The 25,897-nt window shown below is 39.6% G+C and overlaps 1 protein-coding gene across 6 annotated transcripts; it reads left to right on the top strand.

Moving 5' to 3' along the window:
- The first annotated feature begins 1,576 nt into the window (after positions 1-1,576).
- LOC144533011 (uncharacterized) lies at positions 1,577-24,750 on the top strand. Of its 6 annotated transcripts, none has more exons than XM_078274027.1 (27): positions 1,579-1,666; positions 2,440-2,489; positions 3,260-3,337; positions 8,352-8,455; positions 8,558-8,609; positions 9,285-9,437; positions 11,816-11,980; positions 12,236-12,379; positions 12,470-12,640; positions 12,887-12,928; positions 13,083-13,232; positions 13,870-14,040; positions 14,300-14,344; positions 14,670-14,729; positions 15,976-16,128; positions 16,773-16,943; positions 17,203-17,247; positions 17,572-17,631; positions 18,869-19,021; positions 19,666-19,836; positions 20,096-20,140; positions 20,466-20,525; positions 21,768-21,919; positions 22,566-22,736; positions 22,996-23,040; positions 23,364-23,423; positions 24,664-24,750. In XM_078274027.1, the coding sequence occupies exons 4-26, from the start codon at positions 8,354-8,356 to the stop codon at positions 23,418-23,420; spliced, it is 2,538 nt and encodes an 845-aa protein (XP_078130153.1). In that variant the 5' UTR covers positions 1,579-1,666; positions 2,440-2,489; positions 3,260-3,337; positions 8,352-8,353; the 3' UTR covers positions 23,421-23,423; positions 24,664-24,750. The 6 variants fall into 6 exon arrangements, with proteins under 6 accessions (XP_078130155.1, XP_078130153.1, XP_078130151.1 ...); XM_078274025.1 differs by having other exon boundaries at positions 3,205-3,337; XM_078274030.1 differs by lacking the exon at positions 3,260-3,337.
- Positions 24,751-25,897: the final 1,147 nt, after the last annotated feature.

Here is a 25,897-nt window from a genome sequence, read left to right as displayed (position 1 = left end):
TGCAGAGCAAGTTCTCCAGCTTGATGCTAACTGGTGTCCTTTAGCTATGTTGATGTGTACTGTGTACAGTGTGTGCACTGTGTACAGCACCACTGCAGCTTCAGTGGCTACAGCTATTGTCACTTGAACATAGACATACCTTCTCAGATATGGTGACCTCTAGGAGCATGTAAGTAACAGAGAAACTATAACTACATAATTATAAGTGCAGTTTAAAGCCCAGCTTCTGATGACAAAGCAATGGGGTTTGCCACACCATTTTACACAGGTCTAAACTCGTCCTAAACTTTTAACTGCAGCGAAACTAATGACAGTAAAAGGTGGTTCCCAGGCCTGGCAGTGCCCTACAGTGCTTATACACAAACACATCAGCAAGGGTCGGGTACCTAGAAACAGTTCTGAGTTAGGAGGCCAAATGGCAGGCTTTATCCCAATAGTTCACATCCGGTGAGACTAATGTAATGTTAACACATAAAGCAAAGTAGTTCCTTTCAATTCTATAACTAGGCCTGCTTTGGCATGTTTATGACATGTTATATTGTCTTGGTTAATGTCAAGTTTTTATTACAAAGACATCTCAAACAATGTCAACTTTGCATAAAAAATGACATAATTGACGGAATGAGACTTAATGACAACAGTCTTGCGAGATTCATACGTACTCCATGTTCATGACGGGTGTCATGTCATGGTAATGGCAGATACATGTCAGTCTTATGCACACCGTTTCAAATGAAGTGTTACCCATTAAATAGCTGGGGAAATGCACCTACAGTGGTCGGTGATGATGATGACAAAATGATAATAACTGTCTGAAACCTCGATTAACCCGCAGACTAGAGGAAACACAAAAACTCAAAATAGTGGAACTGAAAAAGTGAACAAGACAGTGATTTTGGACACAGCAAGTGTAAGTCAGTGTTACGCTTCAGTCTTCAGACTTGTGCATGCTTGTTTGCATTGCTGAGATTTGGGAGGTGTGCTGTCTGCCGTTGGCTGTTAACTGTTAAGAGTTTTGCTTAAGTGCACTGACTGTTTGGGCTTGGCTTTGTGTTTTCCAGCAGGCTTAATATTTGAAGGTGTAAGTTCTTGGCTATACCTAAATAATCATAATAATAATAATAATAATAATAATAATAATAATAAGGTAATTCATGTATTCAGAATAAAAGTGAGTCACCTGTGCATTAACTTGCATTCAGTCTGTTACACCTCCCGCAGTGGATTTATTTAAATAGGCCACTTTGTTAAACAGTCACTGTCTCCCTGGTGATTTGTGTTATCATCTTACCCTTGTTTATAAGTTGCTGCCAATGCAACTTTCTGTAATGCTCTCCTATGAATTTAGCGAAAAAATAAAAAAATAAGTTCTTTAAAATCATTCTTATCCATCTATCTTTCTTCTTGTGAGATTATTTCTTTGTTTCACAAATACAGTAGCTGATAAAGGACAAGGAAGCTGAGGGAAGAAATAGACCTGTTGAGCCACTGCCAGTAATGTGTGTCCCTTACTATGTTTCAGGAAGTCATTCATGCAGCATTTTTCCCATAGTTCCATTTGCAGGTTGACAGCCTCTACACGCAGGCTTCTTGTAATGAAGTGTTTCTTTTTCTACACACAGAGTGGATGAATACAGCTAAAGAGAGAGGATCGTAAAAGGCTATGGTAAGGAAATGCCTATGTGTTGGGACTTTTGTTTTTTTTAATGTTGGTGTTTTTCAGGAATGTTTACAATGTTATATGGTGCCTTTTCAACAAACCATAGCTTTGTAAATTTGTGTGAAATGATTGAAGTTAAAGTGAAATAGTTTTCCCTGATAGTCAATCTATTTGCTTTGACTCATCTGCGTCTTTGTTGACTTAGGCTGCGCAGTATTTGCTTTTTTGGGTTAAATTATTGTATATTGTTGACTTTGTGTTACCAATGCTTTTGTGGACTGAGGCAATACTAATACACACTTATTCATTGACATTTAAAGTGGGTCAAAATAAATACCATTTAAAAAGAAGAAATATAAAAGCAGGAATATACTCACTGAGTGTTTGATTTATGTGACATTTCAGCAGGTTGACCTTAAGATATATTTGTTTTCATAGTATTTACACTTTTTTCAATGCTTTGCTGGCTCCTTAATCCTCAGTGAAAATGTAATAATAATATGACTGGATCACCAGCATCACAAGCTGTCACTAGAATGAAATTAAATAATACTAATTAGATAATAATAACTTTACTGATCCCCAGCAAAGGAAGGAAAGTTAGCATTATATCAGCACAAGAACACACTAAAGAGATAGGTAGGGTAGACAAGGAAAACATATTTAAGCCTTATAATGACGGTAACACAATCTATTAAGTGTAAATTGGCCTCATAGGTCTAAATAAGCATTCAATAATATGGTGATGTTTGTTGCCATTTTATGGCCCTGTCTGACAGTCTTTGCAGCGAGGGGCAAAATTTAGAGGATAAGGCGCCAGACTGAAGAGGTACGTAAGCTATGACACACATTTTATTTGAATGAAATGTTATGTAAATGTAGGGTATTTGCCCTAAAAAGGGCTCGGGCTAGTGCTAGGACTAACAAATTATGACGATTAGAAAGTGTCCAAAATCTCTATTTACTGCACACTTTAGAGTTAACTATTCAGTGTCTATCATATAGCGAGTAGTGAATGAGATTTGTTTTAGTTCACTTTTTTTGTCTGATGCATATTTTCTTTTGCTGCTGTTGTTTTGCTACTTTTGTTCTGTTGTTGTATGCTTGTATGCTAGACTGTATGTAATGTATGTATTTTTTGTTGTCACATGTAATGCTTGTTATGATTGTATGTTAGTAGTGGATGTTTTAGAACATTTTGGAGGTGTGCTGCTGTCTTTTAAACTTTTGACATTTCTCTTTTAGTTCCTACTCCCCCTCCCCTTTTGCCAGGCCGCCATTGTAAATAAGAATTATTTCTTAATGATTTGCCTGGCTAAATAAGGGTTCAATAAAATAAAAAAACAATACAAATAAACACTCACAACTTATAAAAATCACTATTAAAATGTCACCTCATCATGTCTTTGTGCCATGTTAAATTACAGCACTATGGGTCGTCTTTAAGTGCACATTTGAGCCAAACAAGCACAATAAATAGTGTGTCATTAGATTTTCAAGTATCTTCATTTAAGTATCTTAATGCATTTCTCACTCACTTACAGTTCTGAACATCTAAATATCATCTTAAAAACTATCTTCTGCTGTTGTGCCATCCAGTTGACTCAGCCAACACAATGTGGAAGTTTCCCTGTCCAATGCAGTTAAAGTTAACTTGAAGAGGCCAAACCATTAGAGGTGTGTATACTGGAACACAATATGAGGTTTGTGTTTATTGTAAAAAAAACACTTATCCATCCATCCAGGAACAAAACGGTAGATTGAGAGCTTTGCCTTCTGGCTCAGCTCTCTTTTCGTCACAACGGTGCGATAAATTGAATGTAATACCACACCTGCTGTGCCGATTCTCTGACCAATCTCCCGCTCCATTGTCCCCTCACTCGCGAACAAGACCCCAAGGTACTTGAACTCCTTCACTTGGGGGTAAGGACTCATTCCCTACCTGGAGAAGGCACTCCATCGGTTTCCTGCTGAGAACCATGGCCTCCGATTTAGAGGTGCTGATCCTCATCCCAGCCGCTTCACACTCGGCTGCGAACCGATCCAGTGAGTGCTGAAGGTCACAGGCCAATGATGCCATCAGGACCACATCATCTGCAAAAAGCAGCGATGAGATCCCCAGCCCACCGAACTGCAACCCCTCTCCACCCCGACTACGCCTCGATATCCTGTCCATAAATACTACAAACAGGATTGGTGACAAAGCGCAGCCCTGGCGGAGGCCAACTCTCACCTGAAACGAGTCCGACTTACTGCCGAGAACCCGGACACAGCTCTCGCTTTGGTCGTACAGAGATTGGATGGCCCTGAGAAGGGACCTCCTCACCCCGTACTCCCGCAGCACCTCCCACAGTATCTCCCGGGGCACCCGGTCATACGCCTTCTCCAGATCCACAAAACACATGTAGACTGGTTGGGCATACTCCCAGGCTCCCTCCAGGATCCTTGCGAGAGTAAAGATCTGGTCCTTTGTTCTACGACCAGGACGGAATCCGCATTGTTCCTCTTCAACCTGAGATTCGACTATCGAACGAACCCTCCTTTCCAGCACCTTGGAGTAGATTTTACCGGGGAGGCTGAGAAGTGTGATACCCCTGTAAATGGCACACACCCTCTGGTCCCCCTTTTTAAAAAGGGGAACCACCACCCCGGTCTGCCACTCCTTAGGCACCGTCCCAGACTTTCACGCAATGTTGAAGAGGCGTGTCAACCAAGACAACCCCTCCACACCCAGAGCTTTAAACATTTCTGGACGGATCTCATCAATTCCTGGGGCTTTGCCACTGTGGAGTTGTTTAACTACCTCAGCCATCTCCACCAGGGAAATTGATGCCAATCCCCCCTCATCCTCCAGCTCTGCCTCTACCATAGAGGGCGTATTAGTCGGATTTAGGAGTTCCTCAAAGTGCTCCTTCCACCGCCCTATTACCTCCTCAGTTGAGGTCAACAGCGTCCCATCCTTACTCCTCCTGAGGTGGCGAACGGTTTTCCAGAAGTACCTTGGTGCCGACCGAAAGTCCTTCTCCATGTCTTCTCCGAACTTCTCCCACACACGCTGCTTTGCCTCTTTCACGGCAGAGGCTGCAGCCCTTCGGGGCCCTTTGCTCGGTACCTTGCAACTGCCTCTGGAGTCGTCTGGGATAACATATCCCGGAAAGACTCCTTCTTCAGTCGGACGGCTTCCCTGACCACCGGTGTCCACCACGGTGTTCGTGGGTTACCGCTCCTTGAGGCACCTAAGACCCTAAGACCACAGCTCCTCACCGCAGCTTCAGCAATGGAAACTTTGAACATTGTCCACTCGGGTTCAATGCCCCCAGCCTCCACAGGCATGCACAAAAAGCTCCGCCGGAGGTGTGAGTTGAAAGTCTGTCGGACAGGGGCCTCCTCCAGACGTTCCCAATTTACCCGCACTACCCGTTTGGGCTTACCAGGTCTGTCCAGAGTCTTCCCCCACCCCCTGACCCAACTCACCACCAGATGGTGATCGGTTGACAGCTCCGCCCCTCTCTTCACCCGAGTGTCCAAAACATATGGCCTCAGATCAGATGAAACGATTATAAAATCGATCATTGACCTTTGGCCTAGGGTGCTCTGGTACCAAGTACACTTATGAGCATCCCTATGTTCGAACATGGTGTTCGTTATAGATAATCCATGACTAGCACAGAAGTCCAACAACAAACAACCACTCTGGTTCAGATCAGGGAGGCCGTTCCTCCCAATCACGCCTCTCCATGTGTCTCCATCATTACCCATGTGCGTGTTGAAGTCGCCCAGCAGAACTATGGAGTCCCCGACTGGAGCTCCATGCAGGACTCCACTCAAGGTCTCCAAGAAGGCTGAATACTCTGAACTCTTGTTTGGTGCATATGCACAAACAACAGTCAGAGTTTTCCCCCCCACAACCCGCAGGCGTAGGGAGGCGACCCTCTCGTCCACCGGGTTAAACTCCAACGTAGCGGCGCTCAGCCGGGGGCTTGTGAGTATCCCCACACCCGCCCGGTGCCTCACACCCTGGGCAACTCCAGAGAAGAAAAGAGTCCAACCCCTATCCAGTATGGTTCCAGAACCAAGACTGTGCATAGAGGTAAGCCCCACCAGATCTAACCGTTAGCGCTCCACCTCCCGCACAAGTTCCGGCTCCTTCCCCCACAGAGAGGTGACATTCCACGTCCCCAGAGCCAGCCTCTGCTGCCCAGGTCTGGTCCATCGAGGCCCCTGACCTTCACTGCCACCCATGTGGCAGCGCACCCGACCCCAGCGGTTCCTTCCACAGGTGGTGGGCCCATGGGATGGAGAGATGTCCGCCACGTAGCTTTTTCGGGCTGTGCCCGGCCGGGCTCCGTGGCAAACCCGGCCACCAGACGCTCGCTGATGAGCCCTCCATCTGGGCCTAGCTCCAGACGGGGGCCCCGGGCTTCCTCCGGGCAGGGTCACTTCATCCCTTCCTCGATTTTTCATAGGATTTTTGAAAAAAACACTTATAGAACATATAAAAAACAGTTGGTCAGGTGTCTGTATCATGGAATTTCAGTTACCACTATTGTTACTGAGCCATGCTAATAGTTTGCTAATAGGCTTATTCTAAACACATAGTTAACGTTGTAAAATGGAACTAGTTAAGTTGAGGCAACAAAATTAATTAGGGTTAGGAAATCATCAGGGATTGGTTAAAAAGGGGTGCCATGTCATTTCTCTGACGCTCCATTGTTCCGACCTCTCAGTAACCCGAAAAATTCCCTTTGGTCCTACAGCCCACTAGTCCGACGTCCCTTTGTTTTGACAAAATAAACCCTCTGCTCTGACATCCCATTGTTCCGACCATATAGGCTTTTGTGGAGCACACACAGAGATGAACAGATCAGCTTTTGTCACCTTGCAAAAAATAAATAAGCCATCACTGTGAATCAACACAAATGGGTCTTTGTGTGATGTTTGTAGCCTACAATTAGCCTATTTCTTACCTTTCCCTGCCTTAACTAAACAATAGTCTGTCACACATATTAAACTTGAAATATTCTGTAGAATGCAGCCTCAATAAAACCAAATGTCGGTCCAGTGACTGATGGTTTGTTTTCACCTTTACTATACAGAGAACTTTTCTTAGTTAGATTTCGTTTACTTTAAAGTCGGTTTAAAATTTCAAAATCATTTTGTTCACCATTTTCGAGTCAATACATCGACTTTTCGGAATCATTTGAATCCACCATGCTTTTTCATGAGACTTGAAAACTAGATGTCCAATCAGGCTTCAGGCTGTATGCTTTCCCCCGAACACCTATTTAAGATATGCAGTAAATTTCACTTGTTATTGTTGATTCAGATTTTAGATTATGGGAGGTGATCCACAAAAGCTTATATGGTCGGAACAATGGGATGTTGGAGCACAGGTTTTTTGTTTTTTTTTAAACGAAGGGACGTTGGACTAGTGGGCTGTAGGACCAAAGGGAATTTTTCGGGTTATTGAGAGGTCGGAACAATGGAGCTTTGGAGAAATGGGCAGTCCCCTAAAAATGAGTCACGTAAAACTACAAAAAAGGTTACTGTGTCATGGACGTCACTGTGTCACAGGCTAACGTCCGTATAAGTCGGTTATTTTGAAAAAGTGACCGTTGACTTTTGGTTTTAAATGGGACATCACTTCCTTGTTTGGTCCTGCGATAATTACTACAGCCACGAGCGGTCACCGCCTAACAGCGAACATGTTTCTTTTTTGCTGTTTGGGTCAACCAATCTTTTACTGTGACTTGAATTTTCCTCACTTTTAGATTGAGGAAAAGTGTATTTGTGGAAAAGATGTCTTAGCTTTGGCCCTCTGAGTGGACGTTTCCCATTCTAAGCATTTATCTTAGGGCAGACGTTGCTCGGAGACGTGCTCAACGCACAACTGCTCAGAATAAGGCTTTTTCTTCCAGTTGACCTATGTCAAAATCACATTGACCCGCCCCTAAATTAGTAAAATTTAACAACTTAATGTTTCATTCACACACTCACAGCATAGGAAAGCAAAGTGCTCTCTAACAACTTTGTTTGGCTCATTATCTGTATCGAGTGTTGGTGGAATTATCAAGCTAGCTAATATTAACGTTAGCCAGCGGTCGCAGTGGGCGGCTCGTTCCCTCCACTTCTATGCAGAGACCTAACCCTAAGCGATGACAGCCCCGGAGATGGACAATCTGTTGAACCCACTCCTCATGCCTAAACCTAACTACGTCGACCAGTCTAGCAGATCTGATTAAGTATTTACTAGTGGGCAGGGGCAGTAGGTGCGCAGGGGCAGTACGGCGCAGTAAATAGGACATACATAGAACCTCAAAATCCCATTGACACCTCTTTCCTCTGCAAATCTCACAATTTGAACTGCTGCTGAAAACGGATGAATCTCAACAAAGCTTAAAGTTGACGTCAACTCCTCAACTCCTAGTCTTTGTCACGCCCCAACATTTGCATAGGCTACACCACTGACCTGAGGTCAGCTTAGTCTTCTGAATCTAGCTAGATCACGCAGATTTCCAGAGGTCCGCTATTTAATTACTAAATTCACTTCTGAGACTTTTTTATGCGAGAAATCAACTATGTAGAGGTCAAAATTGATGGCTAATTGCAAATTAGTATGCAGCAAGTACAGCTTGATGGTATCACTGTATAATTTCTTGTTTTTTCTTTCCCTCTCAACTTTTCTTCAAAGGAATGGCAATATCTAAGAATGGCTTGACCATCTTTTCCCTTCTACTGACACTTACTATTTTGGAAACAGGGAACTTCATTGAATGTTCAAGTCTGGTTTTACCGGTAGGTCAATTATATTTACAATTCTAAACAGAAAATATGGGATCAGAGGTTTTGATAATGACACAAAGCAATTATTTGATTACCTGATATCTGTTGTCTCAGGTACACTATGGAGAAGAACACTTTCTACCTCACACCAGGGAGAAAAGGAGTGGTTAGTCTGATTAATGAATATGATATTATAAAGTATATTTTTAATAAACTTTCTGTACACTTACAAAGTTCTTAATGCTTCGGTTTACATGTAGGGACCCTCATTGTTCTACCGTTGAAGTATGGTGCTAATTTGAGCCTAGTTAGTGGTGTAGAAATAGCGATTTACCCTCTGCCCCGAAGGCTAGTGTTAGAAGCTAATCACCGGTTTGCGCTAGCTTGTTTCAAGCTAGAGACACATTTGATTAGCATGAAACGGTCGAGAACGGTCGACTCGGTACACATATGTTATTAACCCCTAGGTTTATTTTGCACCGGAATTGTCCTTTAATTCAATTTAGTGCAATTCAATGCTTGTTGCTTTAATTCGACAAACTATATTCATCCTCCACAGGTGCCTTAAAGCAGCTATAATCTGTATTTTTATAATAATAATGGATAGCAGAACACAGAAACACAATTTGTCAATAAAGCTTGTGCTTTATTGACAAAAGTATAAATAAATGTATAAACAATTATATAAACACATAAATAAATGTGGAGGTTTTTCATTACACTGCACAGGTTGTCCGACCAACCAGAAAGAGTCTTTACTGTAGTGAAAAATACATGATCCCTAACTGGCTTCCCGTGCTTAATGAAGTCCCTTATACATCATGATGTATTTTTCATCCAGCGCTGTTGGCTCCGGTTGAGTACGAAGTGGACGTGGAGCTAAATGTTACCAATATCGAAACGGTGGACTACCTTAGGAGCCTCCTGGACAACGGCAGCTTTACCCTGGCCTTGAGTCCCACTGTAAATGTCACAGACATTCACATCACCACAGGTAAGAATGGAGCTTCTTCTGGTCAGAACACTATGAGTGCTACGTTTGTAAGTCAAGTGTACTCTGCCCTTTTACTGCAGTTCATGTGTTTTCTGTGTAATGTCTAACCTATTAACTCCAAATGTCTGGAAGAAGTGATACAGCATCTAAAGTTTAAAGTCACGTTTTAATGGAAAGATTGTGGGTGGGATTAAAAACATTTAACACAAACCTGGTCTCCTGGGTGAAAGTCCTGTATTGTTTAACCCATCCACCATCCCAACCTACCTCCATATGCAGATTTTCAGTCTTTAATACTACTCGCTATCATTTTTGCTCTTTATACTACGTCATTTTACAGCGCCACAGTCGAGCTGCTGCTATGGCTGGTGCGTCCCATATACAGTAGGTGCTGAAAAGTATACAGCGGGGAAAATAAGTATAACATTTTTCCCAGTAAATATATTTCCGATGGGGCTATTGGAATGACATTTTCACCAGATGTCAGTAACAACCCAATTAATCCACACATACAAAGAAATCAAAACATTTGTTACAAGTTATGTGTAATAAAGTGGAGTGATAATGGGAAAAAATGTTGAACACGTGAAGAAAAAGGGGTGTAAAAATGCATGGGAAGCCAATAAACCAGCTGAAATCTGTCATTATTTAGGAAGCAATCCTGCCCCCTATTAATGAAAATTATCAGATGGATTAGTCCTAATTGATGGCCTATAAAAAGGTTTCTCATTACCAAGGTGTCACTCAAAAAGCATTTCATGATGGGTAAAAGAAAAGAGCTGTCCCAAGACCTTCGCAAGCTTATTGTAGACAAACATACGGATGGCATTGGTTACAGACGAATATCTAAACTTCTGAAAGTTTCAGTGAGTTTGTTGGGGCCATTATCCAGAAGTGGAAAGAACATCATTTCACCGTTAACCGGCCACGACCAGGTGCTCATCGCAAGATTGTTGACAGAGGAGTCTATAGAATACTTAGAAGAGTTGTCGAAGAACCAAGGACCACTCGCGGAGATCTTCAGAAAGACCTGGAAGAAGCAGGTACAGTTGTTTCAAAGAAAACAATTAGTAATGCAATCAACCGCCATGGCCTCTATGCACTCACACCACGCAAGACACCACTGCTCAAGAAAAGGCATGTGGAAGCTCACTTAAAGTTTGCTGCACAACATCTGGACAAGCCAGTAACATACTGGGAGAATATAATCTGGTCAGATGAGACCAAAATCGAACTCTTTGGCTGTCATAGCATACACCATGTTTGGAGGAGAAATGGCACTGCACATCACCCTAAAAACACCATACCAACAGTGAAGTTTGGAGGTGGGAGCATCATAGTGTGGGGCTGTTTTTCAGCATCTGGCACTGGCAGACTTAATATAATTGAAGGAAGGATGAATGGAGAAATGTACCATGACATTCTTGATAAGATTCTGCTGCCATCCACCAGGATGCTGAATATGAAATGAGGGTGGACATTTCAGCCAGACAATGATCCCAAACACACAGTCAAGGAAACTCTCAGTTGGTTTCAGAGAAAGAAAATCAAGCTGTTAGAATGGCCCAGTCAATCACCAGACTTGAATCCAATTGAAAACCTCTGGAAAGAACTGAAAATCAGAGTTCATAGAAGATGCCCCTGGAACCTTCAAGATTTGAAGACAGTTTGTGTGGAAGAATGGGCAAAAATCACAGCTGAGCAATGTGTGAGACTAGTTTCTTCATACAGGAGGCGTCTTGAAGCTGTCAGAGGCTTTTCTACTAAGTATTAAATACATTTCAGCAAGTGTGTTCAATACTTCTTCCCTGTGTCATTTCACTTCATTACACACAACTTAATTTATGGACTTATTTGTTTTGATATCTTTATATGTATGGATTACTTGGGTTGTTACTGACATCTGGTGAAAATGTCATGCCGATAGCCCCATCAGAAATATCTTTACTGAGAAAAATGTTGACGCGCTCAATACTTATTTTGTATACGATATTGGACGCTGAAAGCCAAGTCTCATGTGACCACTTGGGAGTGAGAACGAGTTGTATTTCAACACTTCAGTACTGTCCAAATAATTCTGAACTGCACTGTATGTCAACAAAAAGTTCCTCCTGAGCTTCAAAGACGAGACAAGAAAAGTTCAACCATATAAAATCCTGCAGTCGCTGGGCAGCATAGGGGAACCTACCCATCCCAGTGACTGCAGAGACCAAACATATGTGGGCAATCGATTAATCTAATAGGTGTCTTTCATTTCCTCATAGTTTTCAACCAAGTGTGAAATATGAAATGATGTCTGAAACTACTGCATATCTTTAATTGCAGACTAGTTTGTGCTCTTTCTTTTTTTTTCTTACTTGTGTTTTTGTGTTGTTTAGTGTGTTATTCAAATGGTACCAGCTTCCAGTGCAGATGTGAGGACCAGTATGTTTGGTCATATAATAACTGTCTTACATACGGGGCATGTGATGAGATCACTGACGAAACATGTGGGTGTATCAACAGTATCCCTACCAATGGGCAATACTGCCAGCCAAAGAAAGGTAATAGAGACTTTAAATGGTTATTTTATGCTTATGCTTAATAGTGTACCTTTACATTTCAACAGCATCTTGATGTTTCCGTTCTATGTGGAAATTTATGCAAACAAATATGAGCATGGCAGTTCATTCTTGAGCGTTCAGAACAGCATACAGTATGCAAAAAAAGAGAAAAATGTATTATTCAGAGCTTTCACCTCAATCTCACAGTCTTCATTTAGCAAAAATACTTTTTAATGACACTGTTTTTTCCAACAGTACTTCCAGTTGTGTATGAATACCAGATTTCCATTGAGGTGAACACCACAGACGTAGATCAACTGAGAAAAGCCGTGACAATAATACCTTTCCCCGTCCAAATCAACAGCCAAATAACCATCTTAGATGCTAATATCACTACAGGTGAGAACAAATAGATGGTAGAATTTGTTTTAGTGTCTCTCTTAAACAATTCACCTTTTCATAAGAGAAAATATGGTGTTATTTTTAAAGTTTGCAGCCGAGATGACACTGGGTTCCAGTGCCGCTGTGAGGATGACTACCTTTGGCCTTGTGACAAGTGTGCTACCTATGGGGAATGTGATGGTAGTGCAAACAACACATGTGGGTGCATCAAAGCTATTCCCAGAGATGGACTGTACTGTCAGTCAATACACCATCAAAGTGAGTAGCTATGGTCACACACTAATCCCAGTTTTAAAGCCCAAATTCAATGTTCCTAATGTTTCAAACATTTTTCTACTTGGTATGATGAAACAAATTGTGTGTAATTGACTCTCCTTTGCTATATTCTTGTTTGTAAGTTAATTTGTATTAGTGAGTCCTCACTGGGGTATTTCTTATTCTTTTTTACCTCATGCATGCTTATTTTGACAAAAGTAGACACCTCTTCTTTCTTTCTCTCAACAGACTTTTCAGTGTGTCCTCGAGCAACAATTTCACCATCAACAGGTAAAGCTCAGAAGTCATTGCTGAGTTTAATCAGAAAACACATGACCAAGAATCTTGTTTACCTAGGATCCATCCAATGTGCTTTTCTTTTCTCTAAACGTGATTAAACTAATTTAAGGTTTTACAATTGTATTTTTATGTTATGCCTCTGCAGCTCCTCCAGGTCTTCAATACATACTTTCTGTTGAGTTGAACACCATAGATGTTATGCTAATAAATCTACTGAGGACCATTCTTAGAGAAATCAGTTACCCTTTCAGCATCAACAACAACATACAAATCTCTGAGGCCAACATTTCTACAGGTAGGAATAATGACTGTACACAACTTGTTTCTACCATTATTTATTTGTTATACTCTCTTAAAGCTCTATTGGCACCATACTAGTATTACCTTGGGGCCTCTAGTTATTTGTAATAATTGCGGAGGTAGTCATGATCTTAAATTCATGCGAATCTGCCATGTAATTTGTCAAAAAAATATTTCACTTCAAATTACCTATTATATTTCGCCAAACAGCTGTGTGATAATATTAGTCCTGTGCGAATCGGCATCTCTGTGATTCCGGGTTGTATTGGCTGTGTTGGCAATTATAAAGGAAAGCCTTGACATCATGTGTGGGGGATAATGTCAGTAAATTCAATAAAATACAGACTTTGCTTATCCTGTGCAAAATGCACCACAAAAAAAACACAGATGTGGGAGGGTAATTTCTGAATCACATGAGGTTCCTTGGTAATACTAGTCCCGTGTGAATAGGGCACTTACAAAACCCTGTTTTTTCTGTTATTTTACAATCTGTGCTTTCTTACCCACACTTTGCTTTTACATTACAACATTTTAAATCAAAAACATTTGTTTGGCTTTACATCAAATGTTTTCACAAAAAGGCACTTGGTATTGTGTTCTTTAAAAACACTGATGAATACCCATGTTTCCAGTTTGCTATCCGAGCAGTGGTGGTTACCATTGTTTATGTGAGGATCAGTATCGTTGGCCATGTGACCAGTGTTTCCTGTATGGATCCTGTGATAACATCACTGATGACACATGTGGATGTATCAATGCCATTCCTCCTGATGGACGATACTGCCAGCCTGCTGATCAATACAGTAAGCAAGTTTAAGCAACTATTTTAAAAGAATTTAGTTAATAACTTTGACATGTAATATGGTGCAACAATTCTAATAGCAATCATGGCCGACGTCTCGCATTGTGCATCATTTACAGTGTCTTTTATTACATCTGTGGTTGGCACTGTCTATAATTAATGAACAATCATTTCACCAAATGAGCAAAATTCACATCTGGAAAAGCAGATTTGCAAGATTTCTGTTCTACTTAATGTCTACTCTCTTTGTCCTCCATCAGACTTCACAGCTTGTCATGCGACGACACCCTCTCCACCACCTACAAGTAAGACTGAATGGACAATATTTACTTTAGCTTTGTCTTTACAAGAGCCGGCAAAAGGAAGCCAATACTGGTAGATCAGTCGAGTGCTACCCTTGGTCATACTCCGACACCCCCATCTCCCCCGCTGTAAAAAATCACTCCTAAATAACTGTGTCCGAAACATGGACATAGTTATTTAATACCACCAACTGTAACCAGTATTTATAAGTCATGGCTGCCGGTCCTCTATTTGACATTTGTTTGGCATTTTTCAGTAAACCATCTTAATTTGAAGGATATTACTTTTTAAAGTGGCAGATGAATAACTGTATAATTTTCTCTTCAGATTCAACACCTGTCACTACAACTGATTCAAACACCACAACTGCTACAACAATTGTAACGAGTAAGTATTTTTCAAAAAATGCGTTACAATATGTTGAATTATCTGCAGTGAAGAAATAGTTCAGTCTTACCTGAAAATGCACCAAACAAATCCTCACATAACATCATCAAGGTTCAATTTTGCTTTGCATTCAACAAAAGCATGTAACACTAAAGTCATCTTCACAGACACATATTGCTACAACATCAACCCCCCCCCACCCCTCCCCTTTTAAGACTCATGTTTTGGAAAGAAGACTCAATGAGGGACGAAATCTTGTTTTAATAAAGAAAATATTTTTATTGGAAAATAATATGACAACATATTAATTTGCTGCTTGGCAGTTTGACAAATGTGTTTATCACCATCTTAAAGTTCATCAAAACTTCCTGTCATTTGTTTGCTAATTTTCACTACTTATGGCGTGCTTTGTACGGGACGTTAACAAATAATATAATAAATCAAAAAAATAGAATTAGACAGACATTAGATAAATAGGAACAATAAAAACAGATTTAATAAATCATAGTTGCCATCTATTTCTGTCCAGAGCGTCGTTTACTTCTCCGCCAGGCCACGTAAGACGTGTTCATATCTATATATGGACCTCTTCACATCCGCCTCCCCCATTGCCGCTACTTCACACACTTTATTTGCGGTGAAATAAAAAATAAAAAAAAAGTCTTAAAATCCATCCATGAATAAAATCAACCACATTCCGATTCCACAACATATTTTCCGTTTTATGCTGGTTAGGAAAGGAACTTTTTTTTAAATCCAGGCCTTGTTTGTGGTAGTGGACAGTATGGATACTGTCGAAGCTCAGCATCAAAATAACTGAACCACCCCTTTGTAAATCACGGGTCACTAGACACAGTGCTCTCACTGACCAAGGTGCAAACTAACCAACTAACCAACTTTTTTTTCTGGTAATATGCAAATAAGATTAAGCGAATAAATCGTTATGCAAGTACTTTTACTTTTAAAAACTTAAAGAACATTTAAAATCAGGTACTTTTTACTTTCACGTAAGTAGGGTTGTCATTGTGGTACTTCTACTTTTACTAAAATAAATATGTCTCTGGTTATTTGTACTTTTACTTCAGTACTGAGATTCAGTACTTCCTCCACCACTGGCGATATTCCTCGCAGCGATCCGCTCGTTCTCCAGGAAGATGAAGAAAAGTTTGCTTGGTATATCATGCAACCTTTATTGTGAAACAAGAGACTATCTTTCCTTTCTGTCTTTTAATTTCTCTCTCTGCAGCTCCTCCAGTTCTCTATGAATACATCATTTCTGTTGAGTTGAACACCACAGATGTTATGCTAATAAATCAACTGAGGACCATTCTGAGAAACATCAGTTACCCCTTCAGCATCAACAACCGCATACAAATCTCTGAGGCCAACATTTCCACAGGTAGGAATAGTGACTGTACACAACTTGTTTGTACCATCATTTATTTTGTATGCTCTCTCAAAGCTCTATCGGTACCAAACTAGTATTACCTGGGGGCCTCTAGATATTTGTAATAATTGCGGAGGTGGTCGTGATCTTAAATCCGTGCGAATCTGCCATATCTGTAATTTGTCAAACAAAAGTTCCACTGCAAATGACCTACCGTATTTTGCTAAACACAGAGGTTGTATGATAATATTAGTCTTGTGTGAATTGGCGTCTCTGTGATTCGGGGTTGTATTGGCGGCGTTGGAAATTATAAAGGAAAGCCTTGACGTCATATGTGCAGGATAATGTCAGTAAATTCAACTAAAAACAGACTTCACTTATCCCGTGCAAAATGTGCAGCACAAAACAAAGATGTGGGAGGGTAATTTCTGAATCACATGAGGTTCCTTGGTAATACTAGTCCCGTATAAGTAGGGCACTTACAAAACCCTGTTTTTTCTGTTATTTTACAATCTGTGCTTTCTTACCCACACTTTGCTTTTACATTACAACATTTTAAATCAAAAACATTTGTTTGGCTTTACATCAAATGTTTTCACAAAAAGGCACTTGGTATTGTGTTCTTTAAAAACACTGATGAATACCCATGTTTCCAGTTTGCTATCCGAGCAGTGGTGGTTACCATTGTTTATGTGAGGATCAGTATCGTTGGCCATGTGACCAGTGTTTCCTGTATGGATCCTGTGATAACATCACTGATGACACATGTGGATGTATCAATGCCATTCCTCCTGATGGACGATACTGCCAGCCTGCTGATCAATACAGTAAGCAAGTTTAAGCAACTATTTTAAAAGAATTTAGTTAATAACTTTGACATGTAATATGGTGCAACAATTCTAATAGCAATCATGGCCGACGTCTCGCATTGTGCATCATTTACAGTGTCTTTTATTACATCTGTGGTTGGCACTGTCTATAATTAATGAACAATCATTTCACCAAATGAGCAAAATTCACATCTGGAAAAGCAGATTTGCAAGATTTCTGTTCTACTTAATGTCTACTCTCTTTGTCCTCCATCAGACTTCACAGCTTGTCATGCGACGACACCCTCTCCACCACCTACAAGTAAGACTGAATGGACAATATTTACTTTAGCTTTGTCTTTACAAGAGCCGGCAAAAGGAAGCCAATACTGGTAGATCAGTCGAGTGCTACCCTTGGTCATACTCCGACACCCCCCATCTCCCCGCTGTAAAAAATCACTCCTAAATAACTGTGTCCGAACATGGACATAGTTATTTAATACCACCAACTGTAACCAGTATTTATAAGTCATGGCTACCGGTCCTCTCTTTGACATTTGTTTGGCATTTTTCAGTAAACCATCTTAATTTGAAGGATATTACTTTTGAAAGTGGCAGATGAATAACTGTATAATTTTCTCTTTAGATTCAACACCTGTCACTACAACTGATTCAAACACCACAACTGCTACAACAATTGTAACGAGTAAGTATTTTTCAAAAAATGCGTTACAATATGTTGAATTATCTGCAGTGAAGAAATAGTTCAGTCTTACCTGAAAATGCACCAAACAAATCCTCACATAACATCATCAAGGTTCAATTTTGCTTTGCATTCAACAAAAGCATGTAACACTAAAGTCATCTTCACAGACACATATTGCTACAACATCAACCCCCCCACCCCTCCCCTTTTAAGACTCATGTTTTGGAAAGAAGACTCAATGAGGACGAAATCTTGTTTTAATAAAGAAAATATTTTTATTGGAAAATAATATGACAACATATTAATTTGCTGCTTGGCAGTTTGACAAATGTGTTTATAACCATCTTAAAGTTCATCAAAACTTCCTGTCATTTGTTTGCTAATTTTCACTACTTATGACGTGCTTTGTTCGGGACATTAACAAATAAAATAATAAATCAAAAAATAGAATTAGACAGACATTAGATAAATAGGAACAATAAAAACAGATTTAATAAATCATAGTTGCCATCTATTTCTGTCCAGAGTGTCGTTTACTTCTCCGCCAGGCCACGTAAGACGTGTTCATATCTATATATGGACCTCTTCACATCCGCCTCCCCATTGCCGCTACTTCACACACTTTATTTGCAGTGAAATAAAAATGAAAAAACCGTCTTAAAATACATCCATGAATAAAATCAACCACATTCCGATTCCACAACATATTTTCGTTTTATGCTGGTTAGGAAAGGAACTTTTTTTTAAATCCAGGCCTTGTTTGTGGTAGTGGACAGTATGGATACTGTCGAAGCTCAGCATCAAAATAACTGAACCACCCCTTTGTAAATCATGGGTCACTAGACACAGTGCTCTCACTGACCAAGGTGCAAACTAACCAACTAACCAACTTTTTTTCTGGTAATATGCAAATAAGATTAAGCGAATAAATCGTTATGCAAGTACTTTTACTTTTAAAACTTAAAGTACATTTAAAATCAGGTACTTTTTACTTTCACGTAAGTAGGGTTGTCATTGTGGTACTTCTACTTTTACTAAAATAAATATGTCTCTGGTTATTTGTACTTTTACTTCAGTACTGAGATTCAGTACTTCCTCCACCACTGGCGATATTCCTCGCAGCGATCCGCTTGTTCTCCAGGAAGATGAAGAAAAGTTTGCTTGGTATATCATGCAACCTTTATTGTGAAACAAGAGACTATCTTTCCTTTCTGTCTTTTAATTTCTCTCTCTGCAGCTCCTCCAGTTCTTTATGAATACATCATTTCTGTTGAGTTGAACACCACAGATGTTATGCTAATAAATCAACTGAGGACCATTCTGAGAAACATCAGTTACCCCTTCAGCATCAACAACCGCATACAAATCTCTGAGGCCAACATTTCCACAGGTAGGAATAGTGACTGTACACAACTTGTTTGTACCATCATTTATTTTGTATGCTCTCTCAAAGCTCTATCGGTACCAAACTAGTATTACCTGGGGGCCTCTAGATATTTGTAATAATTGCGGAGGTGGTCGTGATCTTAAATCCGTGCGAATCTGCCATATCTGTAATTTGTCAAACAAAAGTTCCACTGTAAATGACCTACCGTATTTCGCTAAACACAGAGGTTGTATGATAATATTAGTCTTGTGTGAATTGGCGTCTCTGTGATTCGGGGTTGTATTGGCTGCGTTGGAAATTATAAAGGAAAGCCTTGACGTCATATGTGCAGGATAATGTGAGTAAATTCAACTAAAAACGGACTTCACTTATCCCGTGCAAAATGTGCAGCACAAAACAAAGATGTGGGAGGGTAATTTCTGAATCACAGGAGGTTCCTTGGTAATACTAGTCCCGTATAAGTAGGGCACTTACAAAACCCTGTTTTTTCTGTTATTTTACAATCTGTGCTTTCTTACCCACACTTTGCTTTTACATTACAACATTTTAAATCAAAAACATTTGTTTGGCTTTACATCAAATGTTTTCACAAAAAGGCACTTGGTATTGTGTTCTTTAAAAACACTGATGAATACCCATGTTTCCAGTTTGCTATCCGAGCAGTGGTGGTTACCATTGTTTATGTGAGGATCAGTATCGTTGGCCATGTGACCAGTGTTTCCTGTATGGATCCTGTGATAACATCACTGATGACACATGTGGATGTATCAATGCCATTCCTCCTGATGGACGATACTGCCAGCCTGCTGATCAATACAGTAAGCAAGTTTAAGCAACTATTTTAAAAGAATTTAGTTAATAACTTTGACATGTAATATGGTGCAACAATTCTAATAGCAATCATGGCCGAAGCCTCGCATTGTGCATCATTTACAGTGTCTTTTATTACATCTGTGGTTGGCACTGTCTATAATTAATGAACAATCATTTCACCAAATGAGCAAAATTCACATCTGGAAAAGCAGATTTGCAAGATTTCTGTTCTACTTAATGTCTACTCTCTTTGTCCTCCATCAGACTTCACAGCTTGTCATGCGACGACACCCTCTCCACCACCTACAAGTAAGACTGAATGGACAATATTTACTTTAGCTTTGTCTTTACAAGAGCCGGCAAAAGGAAGCCAATACTGGTAGATCAGCCGAGTGCTACCCTTGGTCATACTCCGACACCCCCCATCTCCCCGCTGTAAAAAAATCACTCCTAAATAACTGTGTCCGAACATGGACATAGTTATTTAATACCACCAACTGTAACCAGTATTTATAAGTCATGGCTACCGGTCCTCTATTTGACATTTGTTTGGCATTTTTCAGTAAACCATCTTAATTTGAAGGATATTACTTTTGAAAGTGGCAGATGAATAACTGTATAATTTTCTCTCTAGATTCAACACCTGTCACTACAACTGATTCAAACACCACAACTGCTACAACAATTGTAACGAGTAAGTATTTTTTCAAAAAAATGCGTTATATGTTGAATTATCTGCAGTGAAGAAATAGTTCAGTCTTACCTGAAAATGCACCAAACAAATCCTCACATAACATCATCAAGGTTCAATTTTGCTTTGCATTCAACAAAAGCATGTAACACTAAAGTCATCTTCACAGACACATATTGCTACAACATCAACCCCCCCCACCCGTCCCCTTTTTAAGACTCATGTTTTGGAAAGAAGACTCAATGAGGGACGAAATCTTGTTTTAATAAAGAAAATATTTTTATTGGAAAATAATATGACAACATATTAATTTGCTGCTTGGCAGTTTGACAAATGTGTTTATCACCATCTTAAAGTTCATCAAAACTTCCTGTCATTTGTTTGCTAATTTTCACTACTTATGGCGTGCTTTGTACGGGGACGTTAACAAATAATATAATAAATCAAAAAAATAGAATTAGACAGACATTAGATAAATAGGAACAATAAAAACAGATTTAATAAATCATAGTTGCCATCTATTTCTGTCCAGAGCGTCGTTTACTTCTCCGCCAGGCCACGTAAGACGTGTTCATATCTATATATGGACCTCTTCACATCCGCCTCCCCCATTGCCGCTACTTCACACACTTTATTTGCGGTGAAATAAAAATAAAAAAAAGTCTTAAAATCCATCCATGAATAAAATCAACCACATTCCGATTCCACAACATATTTTCGTTTTATGCTGGTTAGGAAAGGAACTTTTTTTTAAATCCAGGCCTTGTTTGTGGTAGTGGACAGTATGGATACTGTCGAAGCTCAGCATCAAAATAACTGAACCACCCCTTTGTAAATCACGGGTCACTAGACACAGTGCTCTCACTGACCAAGGTGCAAACTAACCAACTAACCAACTTTTTTTTCTGGTAATATGCAAATAAGATTAAGCGAATAAATCGTTATGCAAGTACTTTTACTTTTAAAACTTAAAGAACATTTAAAATCAGGTACTTTTTACTTTCACGTGAGTAGGGTTGTCATTGTGGTACTTCTACTTTTACTAAAATAAATATGTCTCTGGTTATTTGTACTTTTACTTCAGTACTGAGATTCAGTACTTCCTCCACCACTGGCGATATTCCTCGCAGCGATCCGCTCGTTCTCCAGGAAGATGAAGAAAAGTTTGCTTGGTATATCCAGCAACCTTTATTGTGAAACAAGAGACTATCTTTCCTTTCTGTCTTTTAATTTCTCTCTCTGCAGCTCCTCCAGTTCTTTATGAATACATCATTTCTGTTGAGTTGAACACCACAGATGTTATGCTAATAAATCAACTGAGGACCATTCTGAAAGCATCAGTTACCCCTTCAGCATCAACAACCGCATACAAATCTCTGAGGCCAACATTTCCACAGGTAGGAATAGTGACTGTACACAACTTGTTTGTACCATCATTTATTTTGTATGCTCTCTCAAAAGCTCTATCGGTACCAAACTAGTATTACCTGGGGGCCTCTAGATATTTGTAATAATTGCGGAGGTGGTCGTGATCTTAAATCCGTGCGAATCTGCCATATCTGTAATTTGTCAAACAAAAGTTCCACTGTAAATGACCTACCGTATTTCGCTAAACACAGAGGTTGTATGATAATATTAGTCTTGTGCGAATTGGCATCTCTGTGATTCGGGGTTGTATTGGCGGCGTTGGAAATTATAAAGGAAAGCCTTGACGTCATATGTGCAGGATAATGTCAGTAAATTCAACTAAAAACAGACTTCACTTATCCCGTGCAAAATGTGCAGCACAAAACAAAGATGTGGGAGGGTAATTTCTGAATCACATGAGGTTCCTTGGTAATACTAGTCCCGTATAAGTAGGGCACTTACAAAACCCTGTTTTTTCTGTTATTTTACAATCTGTGCTTTCTTACCCACACTTTGCTTTTACATTACAACATTTTAAATCAAAAACATTTGTTTGGCTTTACATCAAATGTTTTTCACAAAAAAGCACTTGGTATTGTGTTCTTTAAAAACACTGATGAATACCCATGTTTCCAGTTTGCTATCCGAGCAGTGGTGGTTACCATTGTTTATGTGAGGATCAGTATCGTTGGCCATGTGACCAGTGTTTCCTGTATGGATCCTGTGATAACATCACTGATGACACATGTGGATGTATCAATGCCATTCCTCCTGATGGACGATACTGCCAGCCTGCTGATCAATACAGTAAGCAAGTTTAAGCAACTATTTTAAAAGAATTTAGTTAATAACTTTGACATGTAATATGGTGCAACAATTCTAATAGCAATCATGGCCGAAGCCTCGCATTGTGCATAATTTACAGTGTCTTTTATTACATCTGTGGTTGGCACTGTCTATAATTAATGAACAATCATTTCACCAAATGAGCAAAATTCACATCTGGAAAAGCAGATTTGCAAGATTTCTGTTCTACTTAATGTCTACTCTCTTTGTCCTCCATCAGACTTCACAGCTTGTCATGCGACGACACCCTCTCCACCACCTACAAGTAAGACTGAATGGACAATATTTACTTTAGCTTTGTCTTCACAAGAGCCGGCAAAAGGAAGCCAATACTGGTAGATCAGTCGAGTGCTACCCTTGGTCATACTCCGACACCCCCATCTCCCCGCTGTAAAAAATCACTCCTAAATAACTGTGTCCGAACATGGACATAGTTATTTAATACCACCAACTGTAACCAGTATTTATAAGTCATGGCTGCCGGTCCTCTATTTGACATTTGTTTGGCATTTTTCAGTAAACCATCTTAATTTGAAGGATATTAGTTTTTAAAGTGGCAGATGAATAACTGTATAATTTTCTCTTCAGATTCAACACCTGTCACTACAACTGATTCAAACACCACAACTGCTACAACAATTGTAACGAGTAAGTATTTTTCAAAAAATGCGTTACAATATGTTGAATTATCTGCAGTGAAGAAATAGTTCAGTCTTACCTGAAAATGCACCAAACAAATCCTCACATAACATCATCAAGGTTCAATTTTGCTTTGCATTCAACAAAAGCATGTAACACTAAAGTCATCTTCACAGACACATATTGCTACAACATCAACCCCCCCCACCCGTCCCCTTTTAAGACTCATGTTTTGGAAAGAAGACTCAATGAGGACGAAATCTTGTTTTAATAAAGAAAATATTTTTATTGGAAAATAATATGACAACATATTAATTTGCTGCTTGGCAGTTTGACAAATGTGTTTATCACCATCTTAAAGTTCATCAAAACTTCCTGTCATTTGTTTGCTAATTTTCACTACTTATGGCGTGCTTTATGCGGGACGTTAACAAATAATATAATAAATCAAAAAAATAGAATTAGACAGACATTAGATAAATAGGAACAATAAAAACAGATTTAATAAATCATAGTTGCCATCTATTTCTGTCCAGAGCGTCGTTTACTTCTCCGCCAGGCCACGTAAGACGTGTTCATATCTATATATGGACCTCTTCACATCCGCCTCCCCCATTGCCGCTACTTCACACACTTTATTTGCGGTGAAATAAAAATAAAAAAAAGTCTTAAAATCCATCCATGAATAAAATCAACCACATTCCGATTCCACAACATATTTTCGTTTTATGCTGGTTAGGAAAGGAACTTTTTTTTAAATCCAGGCCTTGTTTGTGGTAGTGGACAGTATGGATACTGTCGAAGCTCAGCATCAAAATAACTGAACCACCCCTTTGTAAATCACGGGTCACTAGACACAGTGCTCTCACTGACCAAGGTGCAAACTAACCAACTAACCAACTTTTTTTTCTGGTAATATGCAAATAAGATTAAGCGAATAAATCGTTATGCAAGTACTTTTACTTTTAAAACTTAAAGAACATTTAAAATCAGGTACTTTTTACTTTCACGTGAGTAGGGTTGTCATTGTGGTACTTCTACTTTTACTAAAATAAATATGTCTCTGGTTATTTGTACTTTTACTTCAGTACTGAGATTCAGTACTTCCTCCACCACTGGCGATATTCCTCGCAGCGATCCGCTCGTTCTCCAGGAAGATGAAGAAAAGTTTGCTTGGTATATCCAGCAACCTTTATTGTGAAACAAGAGACTATCTTTCCTTTCTGTCTTTTAATTTCTCTCTCTGCAGCTCCTCCAGTTCTTTATGAATACATCATTTCTGTTGAGTTGAACACCACAGATGTTATGCTAATAAATCAACTGAGGACCATTCTGAAAGCATCAGTTACCCCTTCAGCATCAACAACCGCATACAAATCTCTGAGGCCAACATTTCCACAGGTAGGAATAGTGACTGTACACAACTTGTTTGTACCATCATTTATTTTGTATGCTCTCTCAAAAGCTCTATCGGTACCAAACTAGTATTACCTGGGGGCCTCTAGATATTTGTAATAATTGCGGAGGTGGTCGTGATCTTAAATCCGTGCGAATCTGCCATATCTGTAATTTGTCAAACAAAAGTTCCACTGCAAATGACCTACCGTATTTCGCTAAACACAGAGGTTGTATGATAATATTAGTCTTGTGCGAATTGGCATCTCTGTGATTCGGGGTTGTATTGGCGGCGTTGGAAATTATAAAGGAAAGCCTTGACGTCATATGTGCAGGATAATGTCAGTAAATTCAACTAAAAACAGACTTCACTTATCCTGTGCAAAATGTGCCGCACAAAACAAAAGATGTGGGAGGGTAATTTCTGAATCACATGAGGTTCCTTGGTAATACTAGTCCCGTGTAAGTAGGGCACTTACAAAACCCTGTTTTTTCTGTTATTTTACAATCGGTGCTTTCTTACCCACACTTTGCTTTTACATTACAACATTTTAAATCAAAAACATTTGTTTGGCTTTACATCAAATGTTTTTCACAAAAAAGGCACTTGGTATTGTGTTCTTTAAAAACACTGATGAATACCCATGTTTCCAGTTTGCTATCCGAGCAGTGGTGGTTACCATTGTTTATGTGAGGATCAGTATCGTTGGCCATGTGACCAGTGTTTCCTGTATGGATCCTGTGATAACATCACTGATGACACATGTGGATGTATCAATGCCATTCCTCCTGATGGACGATACTGCCAGCCTGCTGATCAATACAGTAAGCAAGTTTAAGCAACTATTTTAAAAGAATTTAGTTAATAACTTTGACATGTAATATGGTGCAACAATTCTAATAGCAATCATGGCCGAAGCCTCGCATTGTGCATAATTTACAGTGTCTTTTATTACATCTGTGGTTGGCACTGTATATAATTAATGAACAATTATTTCACCAAATGAGCAAAATTCACATCTGGAAAAGCAGATTTGCAAGATTTCTGTTCTACTTAATGTCTACTCTCTTTGTCCTCCATCAGACTT

Source organism: Sander vitreus, chromosome 18 (assembly GCF_031162955.1).
Source record: "Sander vitreus isolate 19-12246 chromosome 18, sanVit1, whole genome shotgun sequence".
In the NCBI taxonomy this organism is placed as follows: domain Eukaryota; kingdom Metazoa; phylum Chordata; class Actinopteri; order Perciformes; family Percidae; genus Sander; species Sander vitreus.
This window is presented reverse-complemented; position numbering and strand designations above follow the sequence as displayed.

What these genes read in the sequence shown, in the direction of transcription:
- LOC144533011 (XM_078274029.1), top strand. Translation starts at nt 8,354, where the DNA reads ATGGCAATATCTAAGAATGGCTTGACCATCTTTTCCCTTCTACTGACA. An exon ending in CCAGCCTGCTGATCAATACA is followed by an intron (nt 19,837 to 20,095) that starts GTAAGCAAGTTT and finishes GTCCTCCATCAG; the next exon opens with ACTTCACAGCTTGTCATGCG. An exon ending in TGAGGCCAACATTTCCACAG is followed by an intron (nt 21,920 to 22,565) that starts GTAGGAATAGTG and finishes CCATGTTTCCAG; the next exon opens with TTTGCTATCCGAGCAGTGGT.